Source organism: Psittacula echo (assembly GCF_963264785.1).
Source record: "Psittacula echo genome assembly, chromosome: 4".
Lineage (NCBI taxonomy): Eukaryota > Metazoa > Chordata > Aves > Psittaciformes > Psittacidae > Psittacula > Psittacula echo.
Window position 1 is genome coordinate 108,907,079 of NC_137738.1, and position 13,836 is coordinate 108,920,914.

Here is a 13,836-nt window from a genome sequence, read left to right on the forward strand (position 1 = left end):
TGACTGTTTCAGTCCCTTCAGCAGTACAGTAAGTGAGTAAAGAATGTGGCAGTTCTGCAGGAAGAGGGACTGTCTTTGCTGGACACCAAGTTGAGATCAGTTTTCTAATTCATTAATGAAATGAAAGTGCGGATATGGAAAATGTTAATTTTCAGAATAGACTAAATATTTGGAAGTTACCAAAACCTCTCAATGAGTCAACAGTGTAAGAATTTAGTTTGTGTAGCAGTCACAGGTTTCTAAGTTGTAAACAGGTTTGTAAATTCCAGTAAATCCACTAAATTGGTTGGCTTTAGCTGGCAAGCTAGTGTTAGAAGGGACTAATTACTAAAATACCATTTTCAGAGCAAGGCAGCACTGCCAAGCACAGTGATAGCAGTAGCGTCTGGATTGGGAACTGAATTTGTAACTGGAATAGCATTTGCTATTTGCCCCACCACAGCACACTGGAGACATTTCAAGCAGGGGTTTGTGCGGTACTTCACTTCTTGGCTGACAAAATGAGTATTATTAAGGCCCTGCTGTTGAAGGTGCTGGGTAGCTAAAAGGTTGGTGCCCACTCCAGTGATACTGGTTTAAGAGCATGGATTTGCTCATCCTGTTCACTCGGTGGTCATCTGATAAGTATTGGTGGCTACTTGCTTGTGTTTGACCTCTCTTAAGCAGCATCCCTAAATGAAAATATTCTCTGTGGTTAAAGCATGTGTCAGCACATGAAGCATTTTTGCTTTTGATAAAGGTAGCTTTGAATAGGAGGGTAAGTTAATCCTGAGTTTTTCTCAACCTGAAACGTCCTGCGAGTGAGGGTAATGCATAAGTTTTGGGAGAGCAAAATTACTTTTGACAAGGGCCTGTAGGGACAGGACAAGGGGGAATGGCTTTAAATTGACAGAGAGAAGATTTAGATGAGCTCTTAGGAAGAAGTTGTTCCCTGTGAGGGTGGTGAGGCCCTGGCACAGGTTGCCCAGAGAAGCTGTGGCTGCCCCATCCCTGGCAGTGTTCAAGGCCAGGTTGGACGGGGCTTGGAGCAACCTGCTCTAGTGGAAGGTGTTCCTGCCTGTGGCAGGGGGTTGGAACTGGATAAGACTTAAGGTCCCTTCCAACACAAACTGTCCTATGATTCTATGAAAAAGCAGCAGCATGCTACTAGCATTAAGAGGCTGAATACCTTGGCGCCCTGGGTTGTTCCGGCTGTTGTATTTGGAGCAGTATTCTTGCTGTCATGATGAACTACAGTAGGAGTCGTCCTGCTGGTTTTTTGTCAAAAATCAATGTTAGGAACACTATATGAGGCACTGTAATTTTCTGGAGGTGGAGCATGTCTGAATCAATTATTTTCTATATTGGGAATTTATCCTTTTTTCATCAGGAAAATGCTTTTATTGTCAGGAAGTGGCCTGATGAAACAGAATTACCTTACCAATATACACTAATGAAATATCTGAATAGATCTGATAAGGGCTTGCATTACTTGGCAGCTAGATAATGTTACAATATCTTGATAGTGCACGTAATTTTTTTTCAGTGCATAAATTAGATTTGGGATAGGAACAGTCCAGGTAGACCCAGGGGCCATGGGGATGAGCCCGTAAAGTGCTGGCATAAGCTGATGTCCATCTACTCCTACCATAGCTAGTTCTTGGAGGACGCCCCAGTAGTTCAGTAAAATTGTAAGCATGCCCTTTCCAGATGAAGCGTCTGAACTCAGCTGGGTGCCCTGAAACTGAGTTTAGAGTTGTACCCACTGTTGCGTTCAACAGTGTGCATTCCATCTCAGGTAAGAACTTCATGCACTGAGTTAGGAGAAAATGTCAGTTTGATTCAGAAGCCTTCCCTTGTTTCCAGACCTAAATGGAACTCCCAAACTCCACACCTTAAGTGTGGTATCAAAGGAAGTCCTGGAGGGGTTGTGGGTGCGGTGCCACTTGCATTGAAATTGCTCAGGTAGGAAATAGCTGCTCTTTTAATGCATTTGCACCAATATGCCAGTATCTGGACAAATGTTTTGACCTTGCTTTTAACTATAAGTGGGATTCCTTTGCTGCCTCCTGCTGCTCGTAGTAGTTAATACTGGGTGAAAACAGGGCAGTCAGGGAGAACAGGGGAATGTGGAAATTTAGCTCAGTGGTATTTGGAAGATTCTCAATTAACTAATTAAATGGAAACAGCTGTATGTGGAGAGGGTCAAAGCAACTACTGGACCCTGAGCATTAGCTGTAGGAAGGTGATGGAGGGGAGCTGGTGGAGGGTCTGCTCAGTTGTCTCTGTGAGAACTTGATGTACAGGGATATACCATTCTTGTCTCTCCTCTTGCCCTAGCTGTGCATATGCCACCTATCCATGCTGCAGTAAGCTGTCAAGATAGTTGACTGCAGAGAACTGGTAGAACAGGAGACTCCAAAGCAGCTGTGTAATTCCTGCCTCTTGAAACTGAGAAGATTTGCGCATCTGCACCTCAAACCTCTCATCTTCAAGCCAAGAACCACAGCTTGAGCTTACTTAGAGCCCAGGGCGGTTGATGACCATGAGCACAAAGCTGGAGAATATCTCAGTTAAGAAGCTTTAGAAATCAAGTTAGGGGTTTGAGCTCTTAACAGATCTGACCCACCTTCCTCTAAGGGGACACCAAGAAGCACAGCAGTCACAAACTAGTCATGTTGCCATCCTGCCGAGCTCCACATCGTATTTTCTGAAAAATGAATCCTGTTTTTTGAGACTTCCACAAGGACTGGTACATTAGCAGTAACCTTAATAGAAGCTGATGGTCAGCAGTGTTGGAGGCTGGCCATGGCTCTGCATGCAGAGCAGCACAGATTTAGGTGGGATGGAAGGGATTGACATGAAATAGTGGGTAATGATGAATATGGAGCAGGCAGGAACTCATCTTTGACTGCATCTGCTTCTCAAAGTGCTGTTTTTCAGGTGGAATGATGGGAATTGCTAGTGTGGCTGACGAGTACATGGTGCGTGTTTCTGTCAAATGGAGGAGATGGCCTTCGTCAATTAAAAAAAAAAAAAAAGGCAATAAAATAAGTGGCATGATAACATCTGCTGCCCAAGGCTATTTTTAGGCAGCTGTTGCATTTTGAAGTAACAAAAGGCAGGCTGGGTGCAAAACAGATAGTTGAAAAAAGTGATGAATGAACATTCAGGGATTCTGAGCAATCAGAATCAAAGGGGCAGCAGAGAACAAGCGAGGGGTGAAACTTTCCTATCCAGAGGAGAACAAGTTTCATATCCAAGAATAAATGTAACCACAGTCTCGCTGCATGTTTGTTAGCAAACTGCCAGAACTGTGGGCAGCAGCACCCTTTATCAAAGAAATACACCCAAAATGATGCTTTCCCGTGGGATGCAGACAGGTTTGATACAACCCTGCTGGTTGGGGCTTCATCCGGATTCTGGCATGAGCACTTAGGCTCACTTTCAGATTTCTTTTTGGGGTTGCTTCACCCCTTATACCCCCTACTTTGAGGTTTATGTGTTAAATTGAGACCTGCATCAGTTAAATTGGAAGCTGGTGGTTAGGCAGCTCCTGTAACCCTGCTACCACAACCACTCTTCTGCAGCTGCAGTGGGGGACTGCTCAAAGTGTGACCTGCCACCCTGCACCCAAAGTGGTGCCTTACCGCACTAGTCATGAAAATGAGGTGGTTTGTATAGAAAGGGCTCAAGTGCTCACAAGTACTCAATCAGAGAGAGAGGCAAAAAGGGTCTAATATGACATGAAGACCCATGCAACTTACATTCAAATCAAACCCACTTTTTTTGAAAGTTTGGTGGGATTTGTTGACTGGTTTTAACCTTTAAAATGTTTTACAGTAAGCTGTGCAAAAGGCTGGGATAATGTTGCATTTGTGCCAGCTTTCCAGAAGAGCCTGTAGAGGAAGGCACATAGCTAGAGATGGGTAGGCATGAGAAAACAATACAGCAAGAAGAGTGAATTAGCTGTTAAACAATGGAGTCAGCTCAGTAGGAGCAGTGCAGGTGCCAATGAGTAAAGATCACGCCTGCCAATGCTTCATTCCTTGATGAGCTTCCAAAGTGTAGCTCTGCCTAGACTTCTGTAAAATGCTTGGCTTAACATTGGTTTTCTTCTTTGGTAGTTTTTAAGAAGGATGAGCTCTATGAGCTAAAGGTCAGGTACATGGGCCGAACTCTCCTCACTGCTCATGAGCTTCCTGAACATGGGAATGCTTTGATGTGCTCAGTGCTGCTCAGCACACTAGGAGTGATCTGGAAGAAAGTATGAAGTGGCTCCTGATAATTTTCTAGATGCAGTGTGAGGGTGGAGAGGCCCTGGCACAGGTTGCCCTGAGAAGCCGTGGCTGGTTCGTCCCTGTCAAAGCCAGTTTGAACGGTGCTTTGAGCAACCTGGTCTTAGTGAAGGTGTCTCTGCCTGTGGCAGAGGGGTTGGAACTGAATGAGATTTAAGGTCCCTTCCAACCCAAACCATTCTGTGATTTGATGATTCTGGGAGAGATGATGCTGAACAGTGATGGGAGAGGGATGGGTACATTTTTTATACTGCCACATACAGCTGGGCCTGTATGAAATACACTTGTGTGCAGTTCATGCACAGTGCTCGTGTGCAGACACTGAATCCAGGAGGAGAGATGCGACGCCCAGAGTGTACCCTGGGGAGCAGTGTCTTTGGAAAGAATCTTGGGTTGCTGTAGGAAATCACACTGAATTGTAACTTTCAGAGACCCTGTGGAGAAGAGAATTAACCTTGTGAAGTTAGCTCATGGCCTTGGTGAAGCTGGTGAGAGAAAAGTCGCTTCCAGTTGCGTTGTTCATGTTTACAGCAGTTTCCTCACTACTGGGGAAGGTGCATGGAAAAGCCATGGAGCAGCAGGGATTGATGAGCCAAGAGCTGGTTTCAGTGGGGTTAGTCAAGGAAGAGGTGATCTGTGGCATGTAGATGTATTTAGGAGAAACCTATATTGAGTGATTGGAATCCTGGCTGGAACGTCAATCTAGATACACAGTGTCTGAAGACGGACATGAGATCTTGGCAGGAATCAAACTAAGGTGCTTGCATTACTGATGTCTCTGTTGTACCACCATTTGCTGTCTCTCCAACAGACATTTGTTAGCCAGGGGAGTCACTGGGTCAGTGTAAGGGTACCCAAATGAAACCATTGACATTTAAGAACCAAAATACAATGAGTGGATGATCCCTGGCATTCCTGAGACTTAGCTGCTTTCTCCCAGTTAACTGGTACGTGCTGGGGTGGAGAAGACCACAGACCTGTGTCAGGACATTGGTTTCTGCTTGTGCTAGGCATCAATAACTCAGCAGAGTTGTTTTGTAGCTCTTGGGCAGAACTTGGAGCATGCATGCCCTGCCCGCATGATTGAGGGCTGTGATCCTCCTCACTTTTATTTCCTTTTCCTCGCAGGGATTATTTCACCCCTCTCAATGCGAGTAGTTTGAATGTTCATAGCGCAGTTTTCTCCAGACAAACAGCTGTACTTTTGGCCCAGGGATTTCGGTAAATCCGTCACAAATTTAGGTTTTTAGTCAGTTTGGTGGTTCTGGTCCAGCCTTTGTGACAGGGTGTTGGGAGGTGAAGACTTTTCAGTTTCTGTGCAGGTATTGTGCTTGATATCCTTTGCAAGCAGAGACACCTATTTAGTACAGGTTATGATGCCTGAGTCTGCAGTGGGAACAAGTCACCTGCGTCATTGTGTTCTCCTGATTTTGCTTCTCTCTACAGCAGAATGGGTTAAACAAACAAACAAAGAAACCCCCACCAGCATCATTGAAAAGGTGGATCTTCCGTTTCCATCTCCTGGCTGGGATTGAAGATCTCCACTTTTTTCAGGGGAAATTGCATAATTGGCTTCCATTCGTTATCCCACAACCCTCATTTCAGTATGACATGGGGTTTGGGGTTGTTTTTTGAAAATAACACAACTTTAAGTATGTCCACAGTCAGTCACTAGCTCACAAGAAACCTGCTCTGAGTTTCAGATGAGCAGCATTGAGTACCTAGAGCTTTAAAAATGTGGGATCATTCTGATGTTTGGCAAAGAAGTATTGGGGAGCCTGAACTCAGGGGCTTTTTTGTTTGCTTTTTTATCTTGACTGGAGCATGGGTATGTGGAGTGGTTTCATTGTTGCTTATTACAACAGCTTCAACTTGTATTCTGCTTGGGAATATAAGTTGGATCTGTACTCTTTCTGCCTCTGCATGTGTGATGGTCAGGTGAGGGGCTGCGATTGTCTACCAGCAGAAGATTGACACCAACCAGATATATTCAAACATTAATCTCTTGGTTTTGTTTTCAGTGGGACTTCTCCTCTTGCCTGCCTGAATGCCATGTTACACACAAACTCCCGAGGGGAAGAGGGCATTTTCTATAAGGTCCCGGGGCGCATGGGAGTGTACACTTTGAAGGTAAGTGGCTTGAGGGGGAACATCATTTGAATGCACAGCTCACTTTTATCCATTTAAAAATATGTTGGATTAGGATAATCCTGAAGAGGGACTATTCCTCATTGGCATGAACTGTAGCATAAATTTTCTCTCTGAAAGCAAACACTAAGGCTTGCTAGTGAGCACCTGGGTGCTGGATATACAACTAGGGGTGCTAGTTTTTATTCGCGGTTGCTGATATTACTATCCCAGAAATGAAAGAGTAATTAAAACTTTAATGGAATTTTAGCACTAAAAGGTAACTTCATCTCTACTGATCTCAGCCTGCAGCTAGAAATGAACAATTGCCTTTCCTCAGTCTACTAATAGTAGTTGGAGAGGATCTGTTGAGAGAAAGTGTGGATTCCTTGATTTGTCCTATTGGTATCTTTAAAAATAACATTTATCTGAAACCTTTTACCCCAGTTAAACTGGTAGAAGGAAGCCTGTTCTCACTGTTCCTGACTTTCTCTAGATTTGTACACAGAAGACTGTGCCTTCAGAGCACATAGGATTCCCCTCCCTACTTGTAGACCTGTTTCATGCAGGTGTCTCCACTGGAACTGCTCTCCTCATCTCTTTCCATGCTCAATAAAGAGAACATGAGATTAATCTCATCCTAAAATATTCAAAACATATGAGAAACTGGGTTTTACAAGTACCAGTTAGATCACCAGTGGAATCAATTAAGAACTGCCCTGAAAAAAAGACTTCCAGAAATCATCGGGTCTAACCTGTCTGTTTAATACAGAGTCAGCTACAGTAGGTAGCTCAGGACCATGTCTGTCTGGTTTTGAATTCCTTCAAGGATGAAAACCTTCAGCTTCACTGTTCCAGTGTTACATAATTTCTGCAGTAGAGAAGATTTTCCTTATGTGGAAGTGGAATTAATGTGTTTCAGTGTGTGCCTGTTGCCTCTCACTTTCTTTCTTTCTTGATTATCTGAACCTGTAGTTGCTGTGCTAATGGAAGAAATCTGGAGTTAATTACGTTGTTAACACTTGTATTGTCTTGCATACTCTTTGTCCTTACATGTGGAAATTACTCAGCTCTAATTTCAGAGAAAGAACAAGAAATCAACTGTCTCCAGTTAAACGGAGAAGTGTTCTGATTTGCTTGTTCCAGTGGGTGTTAACAGAAGGATTTTGTCCACCTGATGCACACAGACCTGTCTGCTTGTCCAGCTGTTATGGCCACTGTCCTGTTTGCTTATACAGTAGACATTTAAAGCTTCAGTTACTTTATTAACAGGACTTCAGGATGACAGTACAGTTTCAGCTTTGCCATGTGACTCACTGAGGGTGGGATGGAAGCAGAGCAGAGGGGGATGCAGGTGGCCATGTTGGGTGGGAATGGACTGGTGCCTCTGGCTGGTGCCCTGCCTGGTTTGGCTCAGCACCACTGCAAGGTGTCCAGAGCTGTTTTAGGTGTTTGGAGAGTGGCAGCATTAATGACCACAACTGAAGACCTCAGCAGCAGCAAACAGTCTGTTGTTGTTAATTAGCACTGATTTCTGATGTAAATTAAAATCTCAATCTGGCAGAGTACTAATAAGGTGGCTCTGCGGAGACCTTGGAGCAGCAGTGCTGAGGGGAGCTGACAAGAAAGCTGGAGAGGGGCTTTTGTCAAGGGCCTGTAGAGATAGGACAAGGGGAATGGCTTTAAACTGACAGAGAGGATATTGAGATGAGATCTTAGGCAGAAGTTCTTCCCTGTGAGGGTGGTGAGGCCCTGGCACAGAGTGCCCAGAGAAGCTGTGGCTGCCCCATCCCTTGCCAGGTTGGACGGGACTTGGAGCAACCTGGTCTAGTGAAAGGTGCCCCTGCCCCGTGGCAGGGGGATTGGAACTAGAGCTTTAAAGTCCCAATGCAAACCGTGCTCTGGTTCTATGGCTCTATGGATCACTAGAGGGCAGTCTGGGTTTAGGTGTGGACAGGGCGAAAGCGGCTGATTCTCTCTGCTGGCCCTTACCAGCCTAAAACCCTGCAGGTGAACCCACCGCCTGTGCCAGTGCAAATGTCTCACTACACAGAAACACCAGCCAAGCCCAGTTCTGGAAGGACCTGTGTCAGCAGGGCAGGGGCTGCTGTGGACCTGGCTGCAGAAACCTTGCTGGTGATTATAATGGGGACTATGAGGCACTGAGCTGTCCAGCTGTTTTTCTGTCATTAGTTCAAAAATTGTTTGGATTTCTCATAAAGTGGGATCATATTAGAATTAGGGATTGGGGATGGAGAATGAGTTAAGAAAGAGTGTACCTGGGAAAGAGGTGACGCTGGTGGTGTAAAAGGTGTGCCAGCTTGGGCTGGGTTAAGTATTTCGTACAGGCTCACAGAAGACAGTGTGCATGTTTGAGGGCAGTGGCTGAGCTGTCCTGAGATTGCTCTGAAGTGTAAAAAAAAATCCATAATCAGTTCTGGGTAAATAAATAAAACTGCTACTTTTAAGCATTTTGTTAAGTGGGAGAGTTTATGGTGGAGTGGGTGACTGTATCTGTTTCTTCCATTTGCAGAAGGATGTTCCAGATGGGCTGAAGGAGCTCTCAGATGGCTCAGAGGAGAGCAGTGATGCCCAGTCTGACTCTCAGAGCTCTGAGAACAGCAGCAGCAGCAGTGATGGGTGCAGTAACAAAGACGGGAAGAAAAGCAGATGGAAACGGAAAGGTAATTTTCTTTTCAGGAGTGATGATTTTTAACATGGTCCATGTCTGTGAAGGACTTGGAGGATTTTATCCATCTCATCTGTTGCTTTATAAAGATGGGCTGTTACGAGTTAAAAGCCTAAAATCTGCCGTTACCATTGGTGTTCCTGAATTGTTCCAAGTGTTGTTTTACTGTTGTGTGCATCAAAAGGGAGAAGGTATCTGTAAATAAAGTGTATTTAAGGCCTTGATACAAGTCACAGACCACTGTACTGCACACCCAGGAACAGGGAGTCTGTTTTTTCCCAGCTTTTCTCTGCCATCCACCTGCTTTCCCCAAAAATTTCTACCTCTTACTTCTGGCCTCTTTTGATGCTTTTGGGTGGAACACTGACCAGGAATGAGTGCAGAATCTCTGATGTTAAAGCATGTGGACTGATGTGTCCTGTAAGGCTTGGGATGGAGCTGCTGTGCTGTTTTCTTCTATCTTTTTTGGACTCCTTTCCCTCCTAAACCCAGCAATATTTAGGTATTCAGTACTGTTCAACATGAAATCGTTTACACCTTAGCTGATAAACTGTTGGTTTTTCCTCCACTGCTTTATCGTAGTGATTGCTGAAGTTGACGATTCAGTGATGGCTCTAGGATGGATATCTAGGTTCTGAATTTTCTGCAGAAGTAAAGTACCAAGCAGAGGAAATAATGGATTTCACTCTGTGTTGAATCCTGGTGCTTTTACCATCCTGAGGAAGCAGCGGATCTTGTCAGATACTGCCACATCATGCTGTCGTGCCGCTTCAGGAACAGCAGAAACCAGCAGCTCTCAGCCAATGAGTTGTTATAATATTTACACCCTGTATTAGTAATAAACTGAGTTCTCACCTTCTCCACCTCTAGTTTCATCACCTGCTCATTTCACCAGTGAGTTCTTTCATCTGTCAAAATTCTGCTCTGGTATCTGCTTGTCTGCTTAGATGCTCTTGAGTTGAATTAATAAAAAAAGCCATAATAAAATGTGAGGAAACCCTCACTTTGGGCAGAGATAACAGGCTGCAGCTCTGGGTCTTCCTGGAGAGTTGCTGGTGCAGCTCCTGGTGCTGTACCTTTACCCTTCAAGCCAATCTTTTCCTTTTCTTCTCAGTCATGTACAGAATTTCTTGGCTGAAATGAAACATGATTTAAAACTTGTTTCCCATGCAACAGGATACCTGCGTGGAAGCGCATGAGAGGTTTTCTGAAGTGGTTAAAGACTTGCAGTAACAGGGTGTCCTGTCATGCTTAGATCCCACATACACATACACAGTGTGTATTCTTTCGATTCTCCTCTCCATCCCTCCTGGATTGAGGGGGGAGGAAGGGGGGGAATGAGCGGGCGGACTGCATGGGTCTGAGTTACTGACTGCACTTAAACCACGACACAGGGGTCTGCCAAAACCCTTCCACTGGCGTGAAGGTGTGCAGTGGGGAGTCACTGAATGAGAATGTACTCTCAATGTATGGGTGCATGAGGCTTATGTGGCTCAGACCCCACCTAGAGCTCCCTTCATGGCCTCCTCTGGACTTGCTCCAACAGTTCCACATCCTCCTTATTTTCGGGGCCCCAGAGCTGGATGCATGACTGCAGGGGCGGTCTCACTAGAGCAGAGTAGAGTTTTGAGTTGTTCTTTCTTTTGGTCATCATGTTGCCTTGTATCTTCTGAGTTACACCCGCTGGTTTGTACCCCTTCAGGATGTGTGTAAGATCCTCTTGCTGTTCTTTGCAATCTGGTTTAATCTTTCATTATGCAGAGTAACTTTTTATCATATGCGTGCACGCTGTGTCTCTGTGCAGATCTCGTAGGTTGCTTGGCGTGGGTTGTAGCACACTGCCTTGGACACCCTGCTGGTCCCTCACCAAGGGGCGGCCTCACTGGTTCTACCTCCTGTTATATTAATTGGTTATTATCTGCAGGATGTCAAGATCTGTAAGACTTAAAGCAGACTCCTTTACTCTTCCTAAACCAGATCAGTTTACTTCTAAATCTTGAGTCATCTTTGATCTGTGGTAAGCTCTTCCTCTAGAAATCTGTTCTGGTTTATATAAGTGATGTCTTTGCCAATGGCATGTGTTTTACCCTTAGAACTTTGCTTGTTTTCTTTATTTAAAAAAAAACAAACCAAACAACAACAAAAACCCAAAACAAAAAAACAAACCTAAAGCTATTTCAACTACAAAACAGCAGCTTCATGCAAGAATATAATTTTGTCACCTAAATTACATTAAAGAACTTTCAAAGGCATAAATAAGTGCCCTGGTACTTTGCTCTGTGAAAGGTTTTGATATGGGAGGGTTGTTTTGTAAGCAGTTTGTGCAACACTGAAGTACAAGCAAGTACATTGTACTTACAACTCCAGTGAGAGGAGAAGAGCAACCTTTTGTTTTTATGGGGTATTACAGGACGATGACAATACCCTGTCCCTACTGAAACCTGTGCGCATGGATTTTGATACGACCTTCAGCTGTGTCACACAAGATCTTTGGATGTTGCTTTGGAGGGGGAAGGGCAGGAACATGGGCATAAGTTTCTTTACATACTCTTACCTAAAATACAGTCTTTTGCTTCTCTAAACCTGTGGGTGGCAGTTTTTGCACTGTACACATGGGTTTGGGCTTGGGATATTACCTGAATTTCACTAAGAAAGAGTCAGGTCCTGCCGGTTCCAGGCACTCCTCCTGCTGTGGATTAGAGCCTGACTGGGCTAGGGTGAGCCCACTCCAGGAGGCAGGAGCCTCTCAAAGCCATGGAAGTGGCCTCGATTTGGGGAGCACTGTTTATCTGTCATAATAAGCTCCCTCTTACAGCAAAACAAGAACACAGACATGTGCAGTGTATCATGTATTATCCCTTTACCCTGTGTGGTGCTGGTTGATGCTGCTGTGTCAGTGATCCACTGTAGGAAGGGAGCAACCACACTGGGGCTTCCCCCAAGGGCTTTTTGCTGTGCTGGCAGATTCTTGAGGTTTTGCTTTGCAGTGCATGTTTCCTTTCTCTGTTTTTCTTCCTTTCTTCTGTCTCTTCCTGCTCTGCTGGCTGTGGCAGTGAGGATTAAGGGCAGCATTTTCACACCATTTTGTGTGCCACTGTTCCCAGGTGCCACCTCTGCCACCCTGCTTGCTGAGAGGCTCCCAAGCACATCAGAGAGCCCTGGGGACTCCTGCAGTGCTTCTTGCTAATGAGCGTATGTTTGGGATCAGTAGCAGTTTGTTTATTTTTCTTTAAAGCTAGGTACTTTAGAGTTGCTGCCACTCACATGCCTGTTAAGCTCCAATACTTTGAAGCATTCCAGGGATAGGGCGTTCACAGCTTTTCTATGCCAGGGCCTTACCACCTTCCTGAGATCTTCCTAAGAACTTCTTCCTAAGATCTCATCTCAGTCTCCTCTCTGTCAGTTTAAAGCCACCCTGCCTTGTCCTGTCCCTACAGGCTTTTGTCAAAAGCCCCTTTCCAACTTTCTTTCATTCAGTTGTGAATGCTCCATCTCTGGCCGTGTTCAAGGCTGGACTGGACGGAGCCTTGGGTGACATGTTTTAGTGTGAGATGTCCCTGCCCATGGCAGGGGAGTTGGAACTTGACGATCTTAAGGTCCTTTCCAACCCTAACTATTCTGCGATTCTTGTCAGCCCCTTTATGCACTGGAAGCTGCTCTAAGGTCTTTGCAGAGCCTTCTCTTTCCCAGGCTGAAGAAGTCCAGCTCTCTCAGCCTGTCTCCATAGCAGAGGGGCTCCAGCCCTTGGGGCATCTTCATTGCCTCTTCTGGACTTGCTCCAACAGCTCCATGTCCTTCTTATGTTGGGGCCCCAGAGCTGGATGCAGGACTGAAGTGAGAGTCTGACCAGAGTGGGGCATAGGGGGAGAATCCCCTCCCTCTACCTGCTGGCCTTGTTGAACTCAGTGAGGTTCACCTCTCAAGCCTGTTAAGGTCCCAAAAAGTAGAATAGTTTCTACTTCAAAATGAGTTTTATTTTTTGTTGGTACATTTGTTTGCTCTTGAAAATAAGCAGAAAATCATTAAATTCCAATTAGAGTGATTCGTTCAGTGTTGGGCTGTGTAGCATCAGCTCTGGAATGTGCGCTCCTACACGGCTGCTTCCTGGACTGTTTGTGCAACAAAAACCACAGAAAATCATCCTTCCTTGTTTAAAAAAAAAAATAAATTGATATCTAGTCACTTAAAGAATATCCCAGTTTCAGCCCAAATTGCCTCATGGCATTGCTTGACTCCAGCCATGTTTTTACCACTGTGATGTTTGAGTTTGGTCTGTCAGCACTTACATGGGCCCCTTGTAAATCAACTGATCCTGGGAGTCTCGCTAGAAAGCAGTGTTAGTGCAGGGCACAGTTGCTGTTTTTGCAGAGATTTGGGATGATTGTTTTGTTGTGAGAGTACAGAATTGTGATAAAGATCAACTAAGTGAATGCAAACTGGGGTAGACAGCGAACAGATGAGCTGCACACATATTATTTTGCTTCAAGGCTTTGACTTGAGCAATTTGAGTCTGCACTTTAGCTTAACGTGACATTATTTTTGCTCATATACATATAAAACAGGAAGTACATTCAGATAACATCAACAGCCACTTCCTTATATGTACAAAAATAAAGTGCTCTGACAGCAGCAAAACTGACACTTTGATTTTAGAAAGGATGGAAACCTTTGTGCATTTGTAGACCCACATGGGCATTACACGGCACCAGTCAGCAGCACAGGGAGAGAGGTTTAGAAAGAAGT

The 13,836-nt window shown here is 44.8% G+C and overlaps 1 protein-coding gene across 2 annotated transcripts in view; it reads left to right on the forward strand.

Moving 5' to 3' along the window:
- Positions 1-13,836, forward strand: part of ASXL2 (ASXL transcriptional regulator 2) — a 106,389-nt gene that overhangs the window by 45,968 nt on the left and 46,585 nt on the right. For both annotated transcript variants that reach the window (XM_080615755.1, XM_080615754.1), the window contains exons 3-4: positions 6,299-6,407; positions 8,938-9,088. In XM_080615755.1, the coding sequence (XP_080471881.1) occupies positions 6,299-6,407; positions 8,938-9,088 (260 nt within the window). The remainder of the gene's footprint in view (positions 1-6,298; positions 6,408-8,937; positions 9,089-13,836) is intronic.